The sequence below is a fragment of the Muscardinus avellanarius genome (genome assembly GCF_963383645.1).
Source record: "Muscardinus avellanarius genome assembly, chromosome: 9".
Lineage (NCBI taxonomy): Eukaryota > Metazoa > Chordata > Mammalia > Rodentia > Gliridae > Muscardinus > Muscardinus avellanarius.
Window position 1 is genome coordinate 99,340,944 of NC_137795.1, and position 22,541 is coordinate 99,363,484.

Below are 22,541 nucleotides of genomic sequence, written 5' to 3' on the forward strand. Positions count from 1 at the left end.
ACCTGTGCGGAGCGGGCAGACAGGGCTGAACTCTCTGGAACCCCGTTCCCAGTCAAGAGTCGTCGTCGTTGACCTATCTAGTGGTTCCTTGGAAGACCCCTAAAAAGGCTTTACTTTATTTGATCTTATTCAACTAGCCCAGTCCTACAGGTTCCCCCCCAGGAGCTCAAATGTTTTAATATCAAAACAAACGGAGGCGATACCAGCTGGGAAAACAATAGATTAAGCCGGGCGTGGTGGCGCCGCTTGTGATCCCAGCATTTGGAAGGCTGAGACCTGGGGATCACGGTTAGGTTCGAGGACAGCCTCAGCTACTTAAGCCACTCAGTGAGACCCTGTTTCAAAATAAAGAATAAAAAATAGGGCAGAGGGTGGAGCTCGGAGGTACAATACCCCTGGGTTCCATCCCAGATCCGCAAAAAAAAAAAAAAGAAAAAAGAAAAAAAAGGGGTGTCATTGTTACTGACCTCATTGAAATAAAAAGGATTATAAAATATAATGACCACATTTTCTAGTTCTTATATTTGATGTCCTTGCAGGCAGTAGACAGACTGCCCTTTTCAGAGCTGGGTGATTCTAGAGCTCCCAAACAACTCGCTTGTGAGTTTCCTTTCTGCAAAGCAGCTGATCCTGAGGCCACACCCGCAAACCCTACAGTCTGGGCCATTATTTCCCTTCCTTAGCACCCTGGGGCAAGGTCGTGGGGCATCTGGGAGCAGCCCCACGAGCCCCAGCAGCTGCTGGAATTATTCAAACTAGCTTACCCCACTCTTTCTGCCCCTTCCTCACTCCATTCTTTACCCTGGAAACCGCCATGAAGTTTCCAGCTCACTGCGTCCCAGCAGCCCGCTGTACTTCCTGTGTCGAGGGATCTGTGAGTGTAAAGTAATTCTTCATAATGGCCAGGTGCCTGCACGACTTGGCATACTGATTAAAATGATTCCTGGGTACCTGGTTATTTACTTATTTTGATGGTACCGGGGGTGGAACCCAGGGCATTCTACCTCCAAGCTATAACCCCAGCCCTATTTTTTTTTTTTTTTTTGCAGGTCTGGGGATGGAACCCAGGGGCATTTGACCTCAGAGCTACACCCCCTGCCCTATTTTTTATTCTTTATTTTGAAACCGGGTCTCACTGAGTTGCAGAGGGCCTCACTAAGTAGCTGAGGCTGTCCGCGAACCACGATCCTCCAGTCTCAGCTTCCCAAATGCTGGGATTACAAGCATGCACCACCACGCCCGGCTCCCCAGCCCTATTTTTTATTCTTTATTTTGAAACAAAGTCAGTCTCACTAAGTTCCTCACCTGCAGAGGACCTCACTAAGTTGCTGAGGCTCACAGTGAACCTGAGATCCTCCTGTCTCAGCCTCCCAAGTACTAGGATTACAAGCGTGCACCACCAACCCAGGCTCTGGGCACCTATTTATTTATGTATTTATTTATTTATTTATTTATTTATTTATTTATTTATTTATTTTGCGGGTCTGGGGATGGAACCCAGGGGCATTCGACCTCCAAGCTACACCCCCAGCCCTATTTTATTCTTTATTTTGAAACAGGGTCTCACTAAGTTGCAGGGGACATCACTAAGTAGCTGAGACTGACGGTGAACCGCGATCCTCCGGTCTCAGCCTCCCGAATGCTGGGATTACAAGCGTGTGCCGCCATGCCCAGCTGTCTGGGTACCCTTTTAAAACAGGTCTTATCCCAGCACTTGAGAGGCTAAGACAGGAGGATTGCACTGGTTCGAGGCCACCCTCAGCTACTTAGTGAGGCTCTCAGCAACTTAGTGAGACCCTGTTTCAAAATAAAAAATAAAAAATAGGACCAGGGGTGTTGCTCAGAGGGAAAGATTTATCTGGCCTGTGATCCTCCTATCTCAGCCTTCCAAGTACTGGGATTACCCACCACCAGGCCGGACTCCACAAATCTCTTTGAGGTAGGTGTTTCTCTACTTTGTGTGTCAAAGAGCTGGCAAAAGTGCCCTCGATGCCTAGAAGCCTTTTAGCTGAAGAGTCTACAAAGTACCACCTTAAATCTCCCCAATGTCATGAAGGGTGTTTTTATTTGATTTTTTTTTCAAATGTTATTATTATTATTGTTATTGGGGTAGTTCTAGGGATCGAGCCCATATGACTTTGTGTGTGTGGCCCTCAGGCCCAGCACCAGCCTCCATCCAGCACCGGCTGAGGCCTGCAACGGAGTGGGCGCAGGGCAGGAGTGGCGGCCCCAGGCCCTGGCCCTCTGCATCCACATCTGTAAAACGGCTGCAGAGGCTACAGGCAATTCTCTGATGAAAGTTTTGATTCAGGCCTTAGAAGCATGGGTGCGGGGACGGGAACAAGGACCCAAAGGCATCTGAGCAGAACAGAGAGTGCCCTGGCATCCTCTGTGGTTCAGGTCACAGAGCGCCACCGACAGGCGGAGAGAACCCCGAGGAGGGAGGGGAAACCCATGCCGCTGACCAGGCTCCACGCCAGGCCCAGCACAGTGTGCGGCCCCGGGACAGGGCTTTGGTGCTGTCCACAGACTCCAGCCCATTGCTCACTTCCTTTTCTTCCAGAAGAGACTCTGCCTGTTTTGTTGACTTCCTCGGGCCTGCAGCTGTTCCTCATCAAATTGTGTGTGTGTGTGTGTGTGTGTGTGTGTGTGTGTGTGTGTGTGTGTATGTGGTGGTGGGGATTGAACCAGGGGCATTCTACCTCTGAGCTACACCCTCAGCCCTTCTTTTGCAGTACTGGGATTGGAACCCAGGAGCATTCTACCTCTGAGCTACAGCCCCAGCCTCCTTTTTTTTTTTTAGTCCTTTTATTTTTGAAACAGGGTCTCACTGAGTTGTAAAGGTCCTCAGTAGTTGAGGCCAAACGTGAACCGCGATCCTCCAGTCTCCGCCTCCTGAATGCTGGTATTACAAGCATGTGCCATGCCGGCTTTATTTTATTTTAATTTATTTTTGGTGGTACTGGGGTTTCTTCTACCTCTGGGCTACACTCCCAGGCACCTATTTTTTATATTTGTATTTAGAAACAGGGTCTCTTAAGCCAGTACGGCTGGCTTCGAACCTGCGCCATCCTCCCGTCTCCGCCTCCCAAGTGCATCTCCGCCTCCGAAGTGCTGGGATTACAAGATGCACCACCACGCCCGGCTTTCTATTTTATTTTTTAAATATGGAAACAGGAATGCCAGGCGTGGTGGCGCACGCTTGTAATCCCAGCGCTTGGGAGGTGGAGACAGGAGGATCGTGCAAGTTCGAAGCCAGCCGAGCTGTAGCCCAGAGGTAGAAGGGCTTCCAGGAACCCCAGTACGGCAAAAAAAAAAAAAAAAAAAAAAAAAGGAAACGGTCTTGCAGCCGGGTGTGGTGGTGCATGCTTGTAATCCCAGCGTTCCGTAGGCTGAGAAAGAAGGATCACAGTTCACGGCCAGCCTTAGCTACTTAGTGAGGTCCTTTGCAACTCAGTGAGACCCTGTTTCAAAACAAAGAGTAAAAAATAGGGCTGGGGGTGTAGCTCTGAGGTAGAATACCCCTGGGTTCCATCCTTGGTACCGCAAAAAAAAAAAAAAGAAAGAAACAGGGTCTTGCTAGATTGCTGAGACTGGCCTCAAACTTGCAATCCTCCTGTCTTAGCCTCCCAAGTAGTAGGATTACAGGTATGTGCCACCAGGCCCAGCTATCCATTATATTTTTGAGGAATGAAGATAAGAAACATCACCCATCATCTCACCACCAAATAAGACCCATGTGAATCCCTAGATATTTGTTTTGGACAGGAGAGGACTAGAAGCCCTGCTGCCCTCAGATTTCATCTGGCCTAAAGGCGAGTGATCTTTCTAAGGGTCGGTCAGGCTGAGAGCTCTGTCCTTCCCCTGGTGCCATCCAAAAGAACCACCCTGCCGACATCTTGATCTCAGACTTTTGGCTGAACTGTCAGAGTAAATTTCCCAACACCACCTTGTTATAGCAGCCTGAGTAAACGCATACGAGTAGCTACCCTCAAAACCAGAGAGGAGAAATAGGTACATTTCAGCCGTACGCTGGCAGGAGCTGAGGAGAGGCCAGCCTAAGGGGGTCAGAGTCCCTCTCTGACCAGAGAGTAGAGAACGTCTTTCTTTGTGGCCTTCACACCCTCCCCTCCATTTATTTATTTTTGCGGTGCTGGGGATGAAATCCAAGAGCAGTGTACCTCTGAGCTACCCCCCAGTTCTATTTTTTATTATTTATTTTGAAACAAGTTCTCACGGAGTTGTAAAGGGCCTAAGTAGCTGAGGCTGTCTGCGAACTGCGATCCTCCTGTCTCTGCCTCCCAAAAGCTGGGATTACGGAGCGTGCACCACCACGCCTGGCTCCATTTATTTACTGCTTGTTGGTTACTGGGGATTGAATCCAGAGGCAGTCCACCTCTGAGCTACACACCCAGCCCTTTCTCTTATTTTGAATCAAAGTCTCGTTAAGTGGCTGAGGCTGATCTCAAACCTGCAGTCCTCCTGTCTCAGCCTCCCAAGTACAGAGATTATAGGTGTGTGCCATTGCTCCGGTGTGGCTCTTCCTGACTGAGTAGCTGGACGATGGGCGATGGGCGAAGGCTGCTGGTGGTTCCGCCCACTCCTGAGGCTGGGCCTTAGGTGCAGCCCTCCTCCTCTGGGGAAGGGCCTGGTCTCCTCAGGAGGCGGGCAGGCCTGCTGGCTGCGCTCCTCCACCGCTCAGTGCTCCCGGGGGCTCACCTCCATGGGGTCGAGGACTCCCTGGTTTCCAGCTTCCAGCGGGACCCAACAGGCTTGGGCCAGGCTTCAGAGCTGCGGGAGGGCGGGCTCTCCTGCCCTGGCTCTCCCTGGGTGGCTGTGGCCCCCCGTGCTGGAGGCCAAGGCCCCTCTGCCTTCAGGCAACTTCTCCCTGGCCCCCCAGGACTAGTGACAGCTCCACCTCTTCCTCACTACAGGCCCAGACACCTCAGCATCCCTTTTGCTTCCCCACCTCTCTATTGTAAGTAGTCTTTTTTTATCATGGTCTTCTATCCTCTAATTTCTATCTATCCTCTGATTTTTATCCTCTAATTTTTATCTACCTCCTAAGGGAAACCCACAGGGAACAGGCTGAAGAGAAATTTTAGGAAAAGTGGAGGGAGGGTTCTTCTTTCAAGAACATTCCAATTCCAAGTCAGGAGTGGAATGTTCTTGAAAAAGGTTCATTTTCCCTTCGACTGTAGGGGTTAACTGTACCAGAGACAAAGCAAACGCGCCCTCGCCACACCTCTTGCAGCGTGCCCCGCTGGCGGGCCTCGCGGGACGCACTGTGATGGTGTAGCGAGGGCAGCGTGACCGTCCCCACGTCACCAGCCTGCACGGGACCTAGGAATGCAAGAGGAAGCAGCTCTCCAGGGTGCCTTCCGTAGTGGGGGTGACGCAGACACATTTACCCTGTAAAACACAGCCTGGTGAAGTTGCAGGAGAGAAGCGAACCAATATTAAGAGTAATGGAAAGCCGGGCGTGGTGGCGCACGCTTGTAATCCCAGCATTCGGGAGGCTGAGGCAGGAGGATTGCAGTTCACGGCCAGCCTCAGCTACTTAGTGAGGCCCTCTGCAACTCAGTGAGACCCTGTTTCAAAATAAAGAATAAAATATAGGGCAGGGGGTGCAACTCAGAGGTAGAATGCCCCTGGGTTCAATCCCCAGTACCACAAAGGAAAAAAAAGTAAGAGTAATGGAGCCGGGCACGGTGGTGCAGGATTGTAACCTCAGACTTGGGAGGATGAGATACGAGGATCACAGATTTAAGGCCAACCTCGGCAACTTAATGAAGCCCTTTACCACTGAGTGAGACCCTGTTTCAAAATATAAAAGATAAAGTAAGGCTGGGGTGTAGCTCAGGTTGAATGCCCCTGAGTTTAATTCCCATTACCAGAAAAAAAAAAAAAAAAGATAGCACCTTTGATCTCCACCTTCATGGCTATTCTGATGTAATTAAGAGCTCAAGACTCAGAGCAATGAAATCTGTACTTACTGAGGACATGTGTGCCAGGCACAGTGATAAATGCTTTCCATGGATGGTCTCGTTTACTTTCCATAACAGCCATATTTAGTAGAAATTACTACTCTACTTATATTGGCGTTTTTAAAATGAAAGCCAATTGAGAATGATTAATTTGTCAAGGTCACTTAGACATTAGCTTACTCAAATGATGTGTGTGTGTGGTACTGAGGATTGAACCCAGGGGCATTCTACCTCTGAGCCACATCCCCAGCCCCATTTTACTTTTTATTTTGAAACAGGTTCTAACTCAGTTGCGGAGGGCCTAAGTTGCCAAGGCTGGCTGCGAACCTGTGATGCTCCTGTGTCAGCCTCCCAAGTACAGAGACTGCGAGCGTGCGCCACCATGCCTGGCTTACTCATCTAAATCTGTGCCTAAAAAGCCCAGTCTATCTTTCTCTTATTTATTTATATATTTATTGCGGTGCTGGGGATGAAACCCAGAGGCATTCTACCTCTGAGCTACATCCCCAGCCCTATTTTTTAGTCTATATTTTAAAACAGGGTCTCACTGAGTTGCAAAGGGCCTAAGTAGCTGAGGCTGTCTGCGAACCGCGATCCTCCTGTCTCGGCCTCCCAAATGCTGGGATTACATGTGTGCACCACCACGCCCGGCTCATTGAGTCTCTTAATAATAAACAACTTGGGTCTGGCAATGTAGCTCAGTGGTAGAGCATGTGCTTAGCATGTACAGGGCCCTGGGTTCGATCCTTGGTACACGTGTGTCATGATTTAAGTTCACCCTTCCCCCTCCTGCTGGCTGGAAGCCCCACGCAGCCGTCACGGGTCATGATGGATCTGTTCCTTACCACCTTCAAGGAGCCTTCCAGTCCCGCAGTGCCTGCTCCAGCCCTCTATCTTTAAGCGACTTGTGCTGTGGGGTTTCGCTCCCTTGAAGCTGTGTCTACCTTTCCAATGCGCCACGTCGAGTTTGGTCTTGGACCTAAGAGCTTCAGGGATGCTGGGGTGAGGCTGCAGTTGGTGGTAGCAGTCGGCAGGTGGTGGACCAAGGCGTGTTGGGAGTGGGTAAGGAGAGGAAGGCCAGGATTGCCAAGTACCTCCATTGGCTCATGCATTTGACATGTTTTAAGTGTCTGGTAAACTCTGAGAGGCACTGATGAGAGATCAACTCAGTTTTGGCCCTAAACTCAGGCTGGCAGGAAAGACAGCTGCAACGTGGGAAAGCCACGTGGACGCACACCCAAGGCAGGTGGCGGAGGCCAGGGGGGCGGAGGCCCGGCATCGCCTCTGCCGGGCCAGCACTGAGCGCTGCCCCGGGCTGCCTTACAGGGCAGGGGAGGGGTGCCTCCTCACGTATCACACGCAGGTGTGATTAGTGTATCCTGGGGCAGATGAGCCATACCCATACTCTTTTTAGTTACAAAATTGGCATATTACTTGATTTTGTGTGTGTGTGTGGGGGGGTACTGGGGATGGAACCCAGGCGCCTTCTACCTCCAGGCTACACTCTCAGACCTATTTTATATTTTATTTGGAAACAGGGTCTCTTAAGCCAGCGAGGCTGGCTTTGAGCCAGCATGATCCTCCTGTCTCCGCCTCCCAAGCATGGGGATTACAAGCGTGCGCCACCACGCTTGGCTTACTTGAATTTAAAAAATTAAAAAAAAAAATTTAAAAGCCCTCACCCTCACATGCCCTGCTATGATCTACTCTTGCTCGTGCATGGCCGTCTCCTGGTAAGTGCACCAGGTGGCAGCTGGTCAAGCCCAGCCGGCACTGTGTACAGCAGGCTCGGAAGCCAGCCGCTCTGAGGGCTGTGTCCGCTTGTGCCAGGCCATGTCCTGAGTGCCGGTGTGTGCCCCTTTAACCCCCTCATGACGGAATGAGGTGAAGAAGTATGTCACAAAAGAGTAAACTGAGGCACAGTGAAGTCATAGTTTGCCCAAGACCCGTCAGTAAGCGGCAGAGCCGGGACTGAAGTCTGGCTTCAGTCTGCACGCTCAGCTCTGGCATGCCACGGAGCCCCATGGTTAGGATAAGGAGCCAAGGGCAGTAACACACAAGAGCCGCGAGCCCTCCGCACACCCAGTGCACACGAGAGCACCCAGGAGGTGTGGGGGAGCTCCAGGACACTCTGGGCATAGCTCACGGCCTCACGCCCCGCAGGGATACGCGTGAACTTGGCCATCACAGGCTGCTTCCCTCCCGGGACAGAAGCTGGCCTACTGAGTTCCCTGGCGGTGTGGAGGGGTAAGGAACAGAGACTGAGGCTGGACTGGTCCAAAAGGGGAAGAGCAAAATCTGCAAAGATTTGTGGTCAGGGAGGAAAACTGAAACTGGAGCGATGCTGAGGGCCGGGGTCAGTGGAACCCAGAGGTGGACCCCGTGATGTAACGGACAGTGTGGTACGAGGCATGTAGGAGCCACGGTAGACTGCACTGGAGAGGGCCAGACACTGTTTCTGCTACTGTCAATATTTTGTCTCAGGTTAAATTTGATTAAAAAAATACTTCTGGAATTTATACCTATTACTTTCTATTTTGAGACTTTTTTTCCTTCTTTCCCAAACTCTGGCATAGGGAGAATGTAAAATTATAAAATTTCAGAATTAGCACTTTAAAAAATATAAAGGTAAGCCTGGCATGGTGGCGCACGCTTGTAATCCCCGCGCTTGGGAGGCAGAGACAGGAGGATCACGGAGGTTCGAAGCCAGCTGCGTTGGCTTAAGAGACCCTGTTTAAAAAAAAAAAAAAAAAAAAAAAATATATATATATATATATAGGTCTGGGAGTGTAGCCCAGAGGTAGAAGGGTTTCCAGGAACCCCAGTACCACACACCACACACACACACACACACACACACACACACACTATATATATATATATATATTTATATTTATATATATATATATATATATATATATATATATATATATATATAAAGGTAAGTCAGGTGTGGTGGCGCATGCATGTAATCCTAGTATCTGGGAGGCGGAGACCAGAGGATCACAGCAGTTTGCAGACAGCCTCAGCTACTTAGTGAGGCCCCTTGTAACTCAGTGAGCCCCTGTTTCAAAATAAAGAATAAAAAATAGGAAGCCGGGTGTAGTAACGCACGCTTGTAATCCCAGCATTCAGGAGGCTGAGCCCAGAGGATCGTGGTTTATGGTCAGCCTCAGCTGCTACTTAGTGAGGCCCTCTGCAACTTAGTGAGATGCTGTTTCAAATAAAGAATAAAAAACAGGGCAGGGGATATAGCTCGGAAGTCGAATGCCCCTGGGTTCCATCCCCAGACCTGAAAACAAAAAACAAAAAACAGGGCTGAGGGTGTAGCTCGGAGGTAGAATGTCCCCAGTACCTAAAACAGAAAAATTATATAAAGGTAGCATGCCTACTTGGAAGGCTGAGATAGGAGGACTGCAGATCTGAGGCCAGCCGCAGCAAGTATGAGACTCTAAGCAACCTGTTTCCAAACAAAACAAAAAGAATGGGGTAATGGGGTGTAGCTGAGAGGTAGAGTGCCTCTGAGTTCAGTCCCCAGAACCACATTAAAAGATAAAAATAAAAAAGGAACAGCGTAAAGGTATTCTGGGGAGAGAGGTGGGGACGAGCCTGCTCAAGGGAGGGAGAGGACAGCAGGAGCGAGTGGCTGGAGAGGATGTGGGGTGCGGCTCCGGGAGGTGGGGCCTCGTGGAGGGCAGGCCCTCTTTCTCCTTTTCTATCTGGGCTGACCCACCTAGAGCTGAGGAGCAGGAAATGGTGAAGGGAACCCGCTTCAGTTCAGGACAGAAGAGGAATGGCTGCCGTCCTGGTCCCGTGGCAGGTGTGGTGAGCGTGCGCTGGGCTGGCTCTGCGCGCCTTCCAGTTCTGAACGGTGGAGCTCCACCTCTGGCCCCTGTACTGCCTCTCAGAAGTAGAAGCTGCGCAGACGCCCAGCCCACGGCCGCTCACCACGCCAAGTGCCCGAGGAAGCACCAGACCCATCTCCACGCCTCAGCCTCAGCTGGCCCATCGCCCTTCTGTGTTTTCTTCTCTTCCAGCCATTTATCCCAACAAAACTTCTAATCAAATAGTAACACGTTTTACTTCTCACATTTAAATCTTCATAAATAGTATGAAGTTTAAGGGTTTTTCACATTCTTCAATGATTTCCTAAGATTTGATGAGCAGAAAAAGGGAACAGAAAGTCGGAATTAGATATAGAATTTGGATTTTTTTTCTTTCAGGAACACATTTTATACAACTTTCAACATTTATACTTTCGAACAAAATGAGCAAAAAATACACTGAGTGCTAAAAAATCAAAACAGAAGTAATACAATTTTAATTTCAATATTTTAAAATACAGAAATTAGAAAGTAAGAAAACCAAATACAACTTTAAACAAGTCACTTGTCTCCCTATAATAATCAATGTAAGCTACTTAAAGACTTACAAATTCAGAGTGAAACAGAAACAAAATAAATACTGTACACTTTCCCTGCCTGCAGGCAAAAGATGGGAAATACTGTTAGGAATTGAAAAAAATGCTCTTAAAGCTTCCGCATCCCACTCCCAGCCACACCCTGCCCATCATCACAGTGTGCTTCTGTATCCAAGGACTCACATGTGCACACGCGCCGGCTGCTACACACAGAGACAGACATTACCCCGCAGACACCAACAAGTATCAGTCACCTGGGACCGTGGGCATAAAAACCAGTCAGGAAAGTCGGCCAGGCTAGCAAAACATTACTACAAAACTAGTAAGTACCATAGCCAACAACTGTCCCCTTTTCAAATTTCACAGGGTTAAAACCCCTAAAACCAATACTACCCCTCCCTATCAACACCCACCAACACCCTCCCCAAAGAAAACTTGCTGAAGCACTGGCAAAGTTAGACATTTCACAGCAATGTGAAAATTCATACTATATAATCTCTTAAGATGAACCTTTTCACCCTCTTTCCACAGCATGAAACTGTTATGGCTTAATTTATATTAAAAGTAGAAAAGTCTTTTCCGACGGAAATACAGTCTGTGAAGATGCACGTGCGTTTCCTGATCAGTGCTATTTCATACCGAGTAACTGCGTGACTTGCTTTTGCAGTCAGAAGCTATTTTTGGAAAAACTGAGGTTATAGATTTTGATTCAGTCTAACCATAAACTGTAAGGCCCTTAGTTTGGTTTAAGTTTCTTTTATAAGATAAAATAACCTTGGGGTTCACTTAGTAAGTTACACCTCAGGTCCCTGACTATAATGTGGAAGTTATATGTATGCTTTGTAAAAATAAAAGGTTACTTATGTATCTTAGAGGGAAGAAATGATTCTCGGCAAGGAATCAACTCCTCATTATATATTACATCTAATGCTGGTAATTTTTACCAACCAAAACCCACCAAAGAAATATAAGAGTATGTCTGGGTTACTTTATTCCCACAAAATATTATATATTCTAGCACTTATGACCATTGTTTTGGTGAAAAATCCTGGGGGAAAATAGCTTACATTTTGAAAAGGAAATGGCTAAAATAGAACTGGTTGAAAATAACATTTTTTAAGATTAAGTTCCATTAATGAGTACTTTCTGAAATAAAGAAAAGTAAGTTCAGATATCACAGGTCTTGCATAGGTAAAGTACTTGGAGTTCAAGGGCTACGTGGTAGCCAGGGTTTAGTAGTGAAATAGTGCAGAGCAGATAAGCTTGTAGGAAGATTCACTGAATACAGTCTCAAAAAGATTTGAACAGAAATGTAATGTTGCACTTGGTAAGACAAAGCCTGGAGACACCGGGGAGGGCACCGAGGATGAGCGGGAGAGCCCAAGACTCTCAAGTGCGTGTTATCTTTTCCTCCCCAGGAAAGAGGGGAAAGTGACTACAGAAGAAGAAAACCACAGTCCAATCACAACAACTAATTGCTTTGGAGATAAGCATTTGTTCCTGATTACCTTAATTTTAAAAAAGGATTTATATAAACAATATCAAATATTTGATGTGTAGGATGTTCACTGAAAACAACTTAAAGTGAGGGAAGGTTTTTAGTAAGGCTCCAGTATAAGATTACATTACACCAACCGCAATTTAGCGTGTGCGCTAATTCTTCCCCTCTCTCTACCCAGCTTCCTGGAAGCACACCGACGTCATCCACGAGGCACGCAGAGGCTGCCGTATCACAGAACAGGGTCTGTTTAGGGAAGCAAGGCGTCAGAGGTCAGAGGTCCCAGGCGGGACCACTGTGTCCCCAGGCAAACCCCTGCCCTGTCTGGATTATAACGGTTTCCTTTACTCACCAGCCTTCCCTAGGTCAAGACATACGATGCTCACCTCAAGACTGCTCTGGATGAAGATGCAGTGCACATCGGCAAACAGCTGGTGGCCTTTGGTCCCTTCCTCTACTCTCTTTCTGCAGAGTGGGGATCTACCCAAGAGCTCGCACATACTAGGCAAGAGCTTCTCTTTATGTAGGAAGCAATTAGGCTAATATGTAATAAGATGAATTTTGGGAAAATGTTCAGATTTACATTATGAAGGCCCTTGTCTCTCCAGCTGAAACTTATTTCTAGCAGTAGCATACTGGGCCATTCAATTACTCCCATCAGCTCTTGGCGAGTAAGCGGTCTTACCACTGTAAAAGGAAAGAGCTTTAGAAGCCAGCAGGCTGTTTTCTGTTGAAGACACACAGTGGAGTCTCCTCCGTCCACTAACAACCCGGGGCTCCTGTGCACCCAGGCTGCTGCCAGCACCCTCAGGCCGTCTCTGGAGCTCCATCTCCCTACGCACCCTGACCCCCAGTCCAGTCCCGTGGGGAGTTGCTAAATCATTTTCATTCCATTACTATTTTATCTTTACTTAACACCTGAACAGTACGCCCAAACTGGACAGCAGTACTAACACCTGTGACACTAGCCGCCCGCACACGCCTGAGGACGAGCGCGCTTCCTCCCCGTCACACACTCGCTCGGCTGTGTTTCTCTCACTTCAAGCATGGAAACGATCTTTAACTCAGCACCTTGCTGGAGATTCTTTGTTTTTTAGGTAGCATGCCCTGGCACATACTGGATATGAAATAAGTTTTATGAATAAAAGCTGTTTTCATTTAAAAATGTATATAAAGGTGTATTAATTAATCATCAGTTGCAACTTAATGATAAATTCTCTTAAGTATGAAGTATTAAATTAAAAATGTTTTCCTTCACTGATTATCATAGTAAGCATTTGTATTTAAACTTATTAATAAACACAGCTAAGGCTCAAGGAATAAGTGACTTATTCAAGATCACACAGCTGACACAGGCAGGCAGAACTTGAACCAAAACTCAGATTTTTTGCTTCTTTTTTGCGTCCTATACATCCTCATGTTACCAACATTAAATTACTAACTTTGGAGATGTCTCTTTTAAAAGTTCTTTTTAAAGAACTCGGGTTTTTTTTTTTTTTTTTTAAACTTTCATTTCTAAAGTAGTGTAGCATCAGTTTAAACTAATAGTCATTCTTTTGACTGGGCCCTGTTTTGCTAAATTTTGCTTAGAAGTGAAAAAAGTAGTGACTTTCTAGTAAAGACAACTACGACCTGGCGTCCCGTACTGTGTCAAGAGGGCTGGGTACGCTGTAGATATCTGATGAATACCTGTTGATCTCAGAGGATCAACTACAGTAGAGTACATCAAAATTGCAAGAGTTAAGAGTTATTAAAAATAGAAGTCTTAAACTAAATATTTAACTAGTGATAAAGATGGGCTTATTTCCTCTGAGTTTATAATTTCAGTCAGAATGTTTTGTATGAAAAAAAAAAGAATGTTTTGTGTGTTCAAAATGAACTGATACTTAGGAAGTTCGATGTATTCCTAGGGTCCTGAACTACTGTACACTGCCAGTTCTGTGTTACTGACATCATTCATCAATACCAGGGAGCCAATAGTATGCGATGTGCATTACAGTACAGTGGATCTCAGGTTAAGAATCACTTATTTGAATCAATATAGGAAAGTTACTACTACTACTAAAGTTCTATATGTTAAAACATTGATTCTCAATTTTACATATTTGTACTTGTTTATGACTAGTTAAATGCTATCATTGCCGTCTTCCTGTCTAAGCTGTGGTGAACTGTTTACAAATGAGACTATGGGAAAGACAAAAGGTTGTCCATTACTGTTGAGCCTAGATACTGGCCATAATTACCTTAAAGTTCAGCCATTTCCATGAGATAAAGAGCTATATCACAACCAGTAACTTTGTAAGATACTTGATTAGAAAAGTCACTGGGTGGGTGGCTAACTTATCACCAATTCAGAAAAATAAACATTATTCACCTACAGTGGTTATATGACCTTGCTGAAATTTCTGTAACTTAGCTAATTAATGGGCTAAAACTGCCAAAAATGAATCCACAGTGCCTTCACTTAAAAATTCTACATACCGGCTACTCAAAATTAGCATTTAATGGCCTAAGTACACAAGGTAGACAGCGGCCACAATTTCAACTGATAAAAAGTTGCTTTAGTTTAATGTTTATGGATAGAAAAAATTAAAAGTAGTTGTGAAAATGTAAAGACAAAAATCCAGATCATGATTCAATTGGAAAAGGAACTTATTTCTTAAACCAAAATAAAAATATGTGTACTTGAAACTAAAATAGGGTCTACAGAAAACCAAGACATCACAGTGGCATACTGTGTGGAAGGTGAGGGCAGCAGTCACACCCAGACGTTGGTATCTTGAGATACATGCCTAATGGATGGCTGACTGTGCCCCTCTCTCACCAGTTATGGCATAGTGTAGACAGGGTTAAACAGTCTGTTTACAGATATTAGGGATTTCCATTAAAATTATTTTTCCTGATACCAGGTAAGATTCAGACTTTGATCCAGACACTGGACCAAAAAGGCCAATTCACAAGCTACTTCATAGATGTGTCATGAAATACTGGAATGGAGATAGAGTAAAAAATATTTCTCTTTGGAAACACACATTTGAATGCAACCATGAAAGATAATGCTATAGATATTTTTTCTTAGCAATCTAAGTGTTAATACAGAAGGAAAAGTCCCACTACTTTGCTGAGTTAAAAAAAAACATAATATGGCCATATTTCTTGTCCATAAAAATAAATTTCATCCTACTTACTAATATTGTCTTTGTAGGAATTTGTAAAATGCTATCTTGTCAGACTTGGGAATAGTTCTATCCCCCCCAACCCCAGCAATCATTTATACCATGAAGGGAAAAATAGAAGCTATTATAAGCAACTGAAAACTGACATTCAGTAAAACTTGACATGAAAGAGATGGTTACCTTAAGTTCAACCGGATACTTGACTTCAGTATGCACTCGTCAAGTAAAGACAGATGGAAGAAACTGCAAAAAGCACCCATTTTACTCCAAATTCATATCTGAAATAATTCTGTAGAATGCTAAGAAATAAAAAAGTAAACACACACACAATCTACTCCAACATGCTTGCATCTATACAACTTAATATAGCATAATCCTATTATAGTACGACTTATTATGCAGATTTAAATATCCTAAGCCAATTCATACTTTTCAACAAACTATGTGTAGAAAAAAAAGCTTGCAGCAGGTGTTGGCCCCATCCTCCAACACCAGCAGTATGAAGAAGGCCCTCTGTAGTTACAGATGTATTTGGGAAAAAATGCAAACATGATAATTTAACCAAACTTATTAATACTTTCCCCACAAGTAGGAAAAAGATATTAAAGCTGTTCTCTTTGGGACCCAGATATCATTAGCAAAACTGAAAATGCAAGAAGCCTATTTCTTTATATTGAGAAGAAAACCACAATGTCAAAGGAAATAAGAAATGAGGGATCTTGTATGGAGTTTTTACACACTGGCTATGGAAGTGTTTCCCTGCAAAGAGGAGAGTACTGAAGAGTCATCACGACGTGACAGGTGCAGGGGGAAGGTGGGGTGGAAGGGAACAGACCTGGATAACAGTGTGCACCTTGAATGTTAGCAAAAGCGAAGCAAATAGCTTATAAAAACACATGAAATATATAAAATAAAATGATTTTCATATACATCTTAATTTAAAATAATTAATGCATCAAATCCCTGTTTAAGACTTTAACCTGAATATCAAATTTAAGAGTCCAGACTAGTTACTGTTACTGCGGCTCTTCCCCACATGTAACACACACACTATCAAAAATAATTTAAAAACCTTCACATTCTTAAAATCTAAATTAGTGAGATATTTCTCCAGAAATCTTCCAAATAAATAGCTTTAAAAAAGAATTTAAAAGCTGTTAACTTTAAAAAAAAATCTGTTAAATAAATTATTGATAATTCTTTACCCTACTACTGAAAATAAATCAAGACACTACCAACAACAAAACGAAATTCAAGCCCTGACAAGAGACCCTTTCCAGTCCCAGGTCTCTTTTGAAGGTTCTGCCCTCCTTGTCCTCTCCCCACCAGGTCCAGGGTTATTGCTGAGTGGGTGCGGCACAGTGAAATGCAGCATCAGGTTCGTTCTGTCTCCGGGCAGCGTCCCTACTGTACACGGAAGCTCTCCAGCAGGGGAGGCAGAGCTCCGGCCCGCACCGCGCCCGGTCTCCAGAGGAAGAGAGCTGCGGCAGCAGCGGTCACACGAAGAACCGTGCGTGGCCGTTTCTGTTCAATTTGAGGATCTTCCCAAGACGCTGTTTAGCTGTTGCCATTCCTTTTTTTGGACGTTTACCTATAAAACACCAAAAAGCCATAAATAACAACGAAGAGCACACTAGGCAGACAGTAACAGGAAGACTCAGGGCACCGCTTTATGCTACCTAAGCGGTGTGACTGCGCCAGTCATTCTGGGCTTCACTGTCAAACCCTTCCACCTCACTCCAATACGGAGGCCACTTTAGTGAGCAAGTGGACTAAAGTCCATCAGCAGCCCAGGCTGCACCTTGCGGCCTGCTCTTCCCTCTGCTTTCACTACTTCTTGTCCCATGTGCCAACTCGGCCTTGCTACTCATTCATTCATTCATTTATTCATTCATTCATTTTGTAGCACTGGGCATGGAACCCAGGGCATTCTACCTCCAAGCAACACCCCCAGCCCTACTTCTTATTATTTATTTTGAAACAGGGTCTCACTGAGTTGCAAAGGCCTCACTAGTAGCTGAGGCTGTTTTCAACTGTGATCCTCCGTTCTCAGCTTCCCAAACGCTGGGATTACAAGCCTGCACCACCATGCCCGGCTGCTGGTCCTTGATGATCCAGTTTTAGGATCTACCTCTCCTGCCCCTCAAGAAGGCATTCCTGGTCCTCTTCCCTCTTTGCGTCCTTGTGGTTCGGCATACTACTATCAGAGTGTGGTCCATAACACAGGCGATGGTGAGCAACCGAGTGCAGAGACTACAGCTAAACTGCCGCCCGGCCGTCCACGGTCAGAAACACACGTACTCCGCAAATGTGAACCAGTTACCTTTCGTTGCCTGGTTGCTGATAGGTGGTGGGATAGATGCAGGTCTCTTGGTGGGGTGAAGGGGCACTGAAAAGGACGTCTCCCCAACTGGCCTCTCTGGGCTTAGACTGCCGTCACCCATCTGGCACGCCCCTGGAACCATGCTGGAATTCTGCGTGTACTTTCCACTCTGAAGGCCTGAGCCACTGCTGCCCACGCAATTCCTGCTTTGCACTTTCTGACTGATTTCTGATGAGCATTCCTTTTTGATGCATTTCTGGCTTCTGCTTAGGTCCTGAAAAAGAAGGGGAAAAAAGTAAATTCTCACAGTTTGAGGTATGTGAAATCTAAACTTCATATGCACTAGCAAAATCAAGAGAGGTGCATTTTGGTTTTCTTAACACGTGCTAACTACAGATGCCCACCCTTCCTGATGGTCCTCTCAATCCATGTGAAACCTAAAAGTCTGGAAGAATATAGGCCTTGAAATCGCATCATAAGTCAAAAAGCAGAGAGCATGGTGGCGCAGGCTTGTAATCCCAGCATTCGGGAGGCTGAGACAGGAGGATCCTGGCTCGCAGACAGGCCCTCTGCAACTCAGTGACACCCTGTTTCAAAATATAGAATAAAAAATAGGGCAGGGGGTGTAGCTCGGAGGTCAAATGCCCCTGGCTTCCATCCCCAGACCCGAAGAGAGAGAGAGAGAGAGAGAGAGAGAGAGAGAGAGAGAGAGAGAGAGATTGATTGAGCGAGCAAGCACAATTTAGCAAGGCGAGGTCTTCCACCCACCATCTGCGCGGCAGGGAAAGAACCAAGATGACCAGACGGACCATCCTCCCTTAGCACGCCACAGCTCCCAAACGCTTCTCCTGTGATACACTGTGTTTCTTAGAACTCAACTTCTGTGAGGTTTATCCAGTGTAGATTCTACACTGCATTTGTTTTCTAGAAAAATCCCTAGCCCCAGAATCCCATGCTAAATTTTTCTTTAATTATAACTCCTTTTTCAGTCTCTTAATACTACTTTTGTCAACTTTTGGGAGAAATTGCTACTGACTGATGAGAAAGTAAATGAGAGCATCATTACCAACATTAAAAAGAGAAAAAAAGCCTAGGATGCAGTTCAGTGGCAGAGGGCCCCATGGTTCAATCCCCTGTACCATCCCCCAAAGTGGGGCAAGCTGGACATGGTGGTGCAGACCTGTAATCCCAGTACAGTGAGGCTGAGACAGGAAGATCGCAGGTTCAAATTAGCCCCAGTCACTTAGTGAGAGCCTGTTTCCAAACAAAAAATAAAATAGGGCTGGGGGTGTAGCTCGGAGGTAGAATGTCCCTGGATTCAATCCCCAGTACCAAAAATTAAAAGTGTGTGCGTGTGCGTGTGCGTGTGTGTGTGTAATAGATCGAACATGAACAGTATGCTGCTGTGTAATATCTCATGAAACTACATTTAATTATGCATGCATGTGTGTGAGAGAGAGATGAAATAAATCTGTCATGATCAAGTAAGTTTCAAAAACAGTATCGAATGGAGACTTACTTTAAATTGATCCTAAAAATTTCCTAAGCATGAAGAAGCGAGTGCTACAGTGTGACACGCCACTGAAGACCATAAACAAATCTAGATTACAGGAAAAGAAATCCTATTCTGACCTTGTGAAGCACCTGCCCTCTGCTTCTTATCTTCAAAGACAATAACAAAAAAAAAAAGGAAAGAAGAAAAGAAACAGATTTCAGCAACGGCTAACTTTTAATACTGAACCTCTCCGAGGCTAGTTAGTGACAAACTTTATGATCACACGGGTTAGATGCTACAAAATCATACACTAAAAGAGTTAATTACAACAGTCAAGGGATTTGTTACTTGACCCTTGACTCTGAAGCCTATTTTCTAATTAAATAACTTGAATTCATAAAGACATGTTTTATTAATAAAATAAAAAAAAAGGTATAGCACTTGCCAAGCATGTGTGAGGCCCAGGGTTTGATCACAAATAAACAAAAAAAGTGGCTCTTTTTCATATTGTAAAACTGCTAAAATTCAGAAAACACACATAAGCCAAGTGAAAATAAAAACAGAGATGAATGACAGTTACTATTTGGGATTAGCATCCTCTAGTTTTCAGGGTACACAGAGACATCCCCCCCCCAGGGTTTTAGTCCACACCTCCAGCTGGACCAGGCCTGGAAGATGGTCACCCAGAGGCCCCGTCCGCTTCTGCTGAGGCCTCTCCTGTTACAAGAAGGCTTTGTTCACAAGTCTCCCTTCATTTTTCCTTCCACTGTCTTCTCCAGCCCTCCTTCTCTCACAACCTCCCCTCTCCCCTTCCTTTAGACAATGAAGAGAGAGAAAAGCGTTTCTTTTGTTTAATTACTTTCCTTAAGTATGCTTGAGCTTGGAAGTTTGGGCCCCACTCTGCCATGTGAGAATGTCAATTCTTTCCTTGGCTTCCATTTTCCAAGGTTTGCAGCCAAAGGTCATATTCTTTCCCTTGTTTGATGCGGTTGGTAAAATTTTAGTTTTATTAAAATGCTGTTTTAAGCCGGGCGTGGTAGCGCACACTTGTAATCCCCGCGCTTGGGAGGTGGAGACAGGAGGATCGCGCAGGTTTGAAGCCAGCCTCAGCTGGCTTAAGAGACCCTGTTTCCAAATCAAATATAAAACAGGTCTGAGAGTGTAGCCCGGAGGTAAAAGGGTTCCATCCCCAGTACCACCAAAAAAAAAAAAAAAAAAAAAAGGTTTTAAACCAGGCATGGTGACACACGATTGTAATCCCAGAAACTTGGGAGGCTGAGATAGGAGGATCACAAGTTCACGGCCAGCCTCAACAACTTTTAAGACCCTCTGCAACTTAGTGGGACCTGGTTACCAAAGAATAAAATAGGGCTGGGGGTGTAACTTGGAGGTAGAATATTCTTGGGTTCAATCCCCACTACCACAAAAAAAAAAAAAAAAAAAACCTGTTTTATACAGGGCATGGTGACACACATCTGTAATCCCAGTACTTGAGAGGCTGAGAAAGGAAGATCCCAACCAGCCTCAGCAACCTACGGAGGCCTCTGCAACTTAGCAAGACCCTGTTTCAAAATAAAGAATAAAAAATAGGGCTGGGGGTATAGCTCAGAGGTAGAATGGCCCTGAGTTCCATCCCCAGCACCGCAAAAACAATAAAAATTAAAAAATTAAAAAATAAGGCTGGGGTATAAACTTGGAGGTAGAATGCCTCTCGGTTCAATACCCAAAGCATAAAAAAATTAAAAAGAGATGTTCTTTTTCCTCATGTTTCTCTCTCACCATACATAACCAACAGGTGTTAGCAGTAGTTGTAATGACTTACTCTTTTCCAGATTATATTCTGTTCAGCTGTTCAAATATGCCTTTAAGTGTAATTTTTTGGCTTCCTAGAATTAGTACTTGATAGCCAGTCACAGTTTAGAAAAGAAAAAAATTAATGACAATTCAAAATCTCCTCGTAATGTTCCAACCTCATAACATACCTGAGGATTAAATCTGGAAGTTCTATCAAATTGTTTAACCCAGGAAGAAGTCCTCAAGTCTTGATCTTCAGTCTTGACCTGGTATCCTACAGAGAAGTTTTAATTAAAATATCTGCATAAATTTGATCTTAAAGAACAAAATTAGCCTAATGCTTAAAATGGAAAGCAAATTTATATTGGCATTTTAATTATATATATATATATATATATATATATATATATATATATACTCTTCAGATATTTATTCATATGCCTTCACTTTCACTATACCCCTTTCCCTCTCAAAAACAAGTTACCAGCTCACAACCAAACTGCTACTTCTTTCAATTCTCTTAAAGACAATCTTTATATGACAAGTTTTATGCTAGATGCTGGAAAACCTACAGTCAAACCATAGGGCCACATGTCAATGTAAGACTAATTCATACAATACATTCACTCTAAAGATGGCACGCAAACTGGGAGTGGTGGCACACGGTTGCAACCCCAGTACTTTGGGAGGCTAACACAGGAGGATTGCAGGTTCAAAGCCAGCCTCGACAACTTGGTAAGGCCCTCCACAACCTAGTGAAACCCTGTTTCCAAATAAGAAATTAAAAAAAAAAAAATCAGGCTAGGAGTTTAGCTCAGAGGTAGAATGCCACAATAAATAAATAAATAAATAAATAAATAAATAAATAAATAAATAAATAAATAAATGCATGTTTTCCCATACAGAATTAAAGATAGATGTTTGCTTAAATTTTGTAGTGTTTCTATAAAAGCTTTTTCTGGCCCGGCGTGGTGGCGCCTGCTTGTAATCTCAGCATTTGGGAAGCTGAGACAGGAGGATCAGGGTTCAAGGCCAGCCTTGGCTACTTAATGAGGCCCTTTGCAACTCAGTGAGACCCTGTTTCAAAATAAAAACTAAAAAAGTAGGCTGGAGGTGTAGCTAGGAGGTAGAATGCCCCTGGGTTCCATCCCCAGTACGAAAAAAAGGCTTTTTCTTTTCAAGGGACCAAAAAAAAATTAAAGATAAAATGGAGAGGTAGAAAGACAGTCAAACCCAGATTTAAATTTTAGTTCTTCCATTACCGATACACCTTTAGACAAATTATTTAACCTTTACAACTTTGGTTTTCTCTTAGACAACAGGCAAAGACTCTGGGATCTTTAAATCGACTTCTCTAAGTCTAATTTCTTTTACCCAAAATAGGACCAATATTACCTCTAAGTGTTATTTCAAGAACTAACTGAAATGGATATCAAACTCCTGTCCATGCCTGACCTTTAATTATAGGGGACTGCCCACAGCAGCCGCACGGGCATTCAATCCTGATAAAGTGCTACTTTCTCCCCAGTCCTCCCCAGACATTTTTAGAAACAGAACTTCTCTCTGAAGGCAGAAAAGAAAACACTAGGTGGCGTCCCGGGCAGCACGGAGTCTGCTCTTTTCCTAGTACTGCCTTTTCAAGGAGGACAAAGAAAATCCTCAATCAGAAAGCAACAGTACAGCACTTGTCCTCCCTTTCATAAAAGGAAGAGTTGGCTATTCTAGCTCAGCAGACCATTTAAGATATGAGAACATTCCTTTCACCCTGTGAAAGATAAGGGAAATCATATATCTCTCACCTAAAACTAGCATCATGGCGCTATTAAGTTGGAGGTGACAGGTAACTTT

At 44.8% G+C, this 22,541-nt stretch overlaps 1 protein-coding gene across 1 annotated transcript in view; it reads right to left on the reverse strand.

The window, feature by feature from the left end:
* Positions 1-16,577: 16,577 nt before the first annotated feature.
* The window catches only part of KDM7A (lysine demethylase 7A), a gene marked incomplete at both ends in the record, with an annotated part of 80,194 nt that continues 74,230 nt past the window's right edge, over positions 16,578-22,541 (reverse strand). The window contains 3 exons of the mRNA XM_080701565.1: positions 16,578-16,672; positions 17,405-17,678; positions 20,882-20,967. Coding sequence (XP_080557691.1) covers positions 16,578-16,672; positions 17,405-17,678; positions 20,882-20,967 — 455 coding nt within the window. The remainder of the gene's footprint in view (positions 16,673-17,404; positions 17,679-20,881; positions 20,968-22,541) is intronic.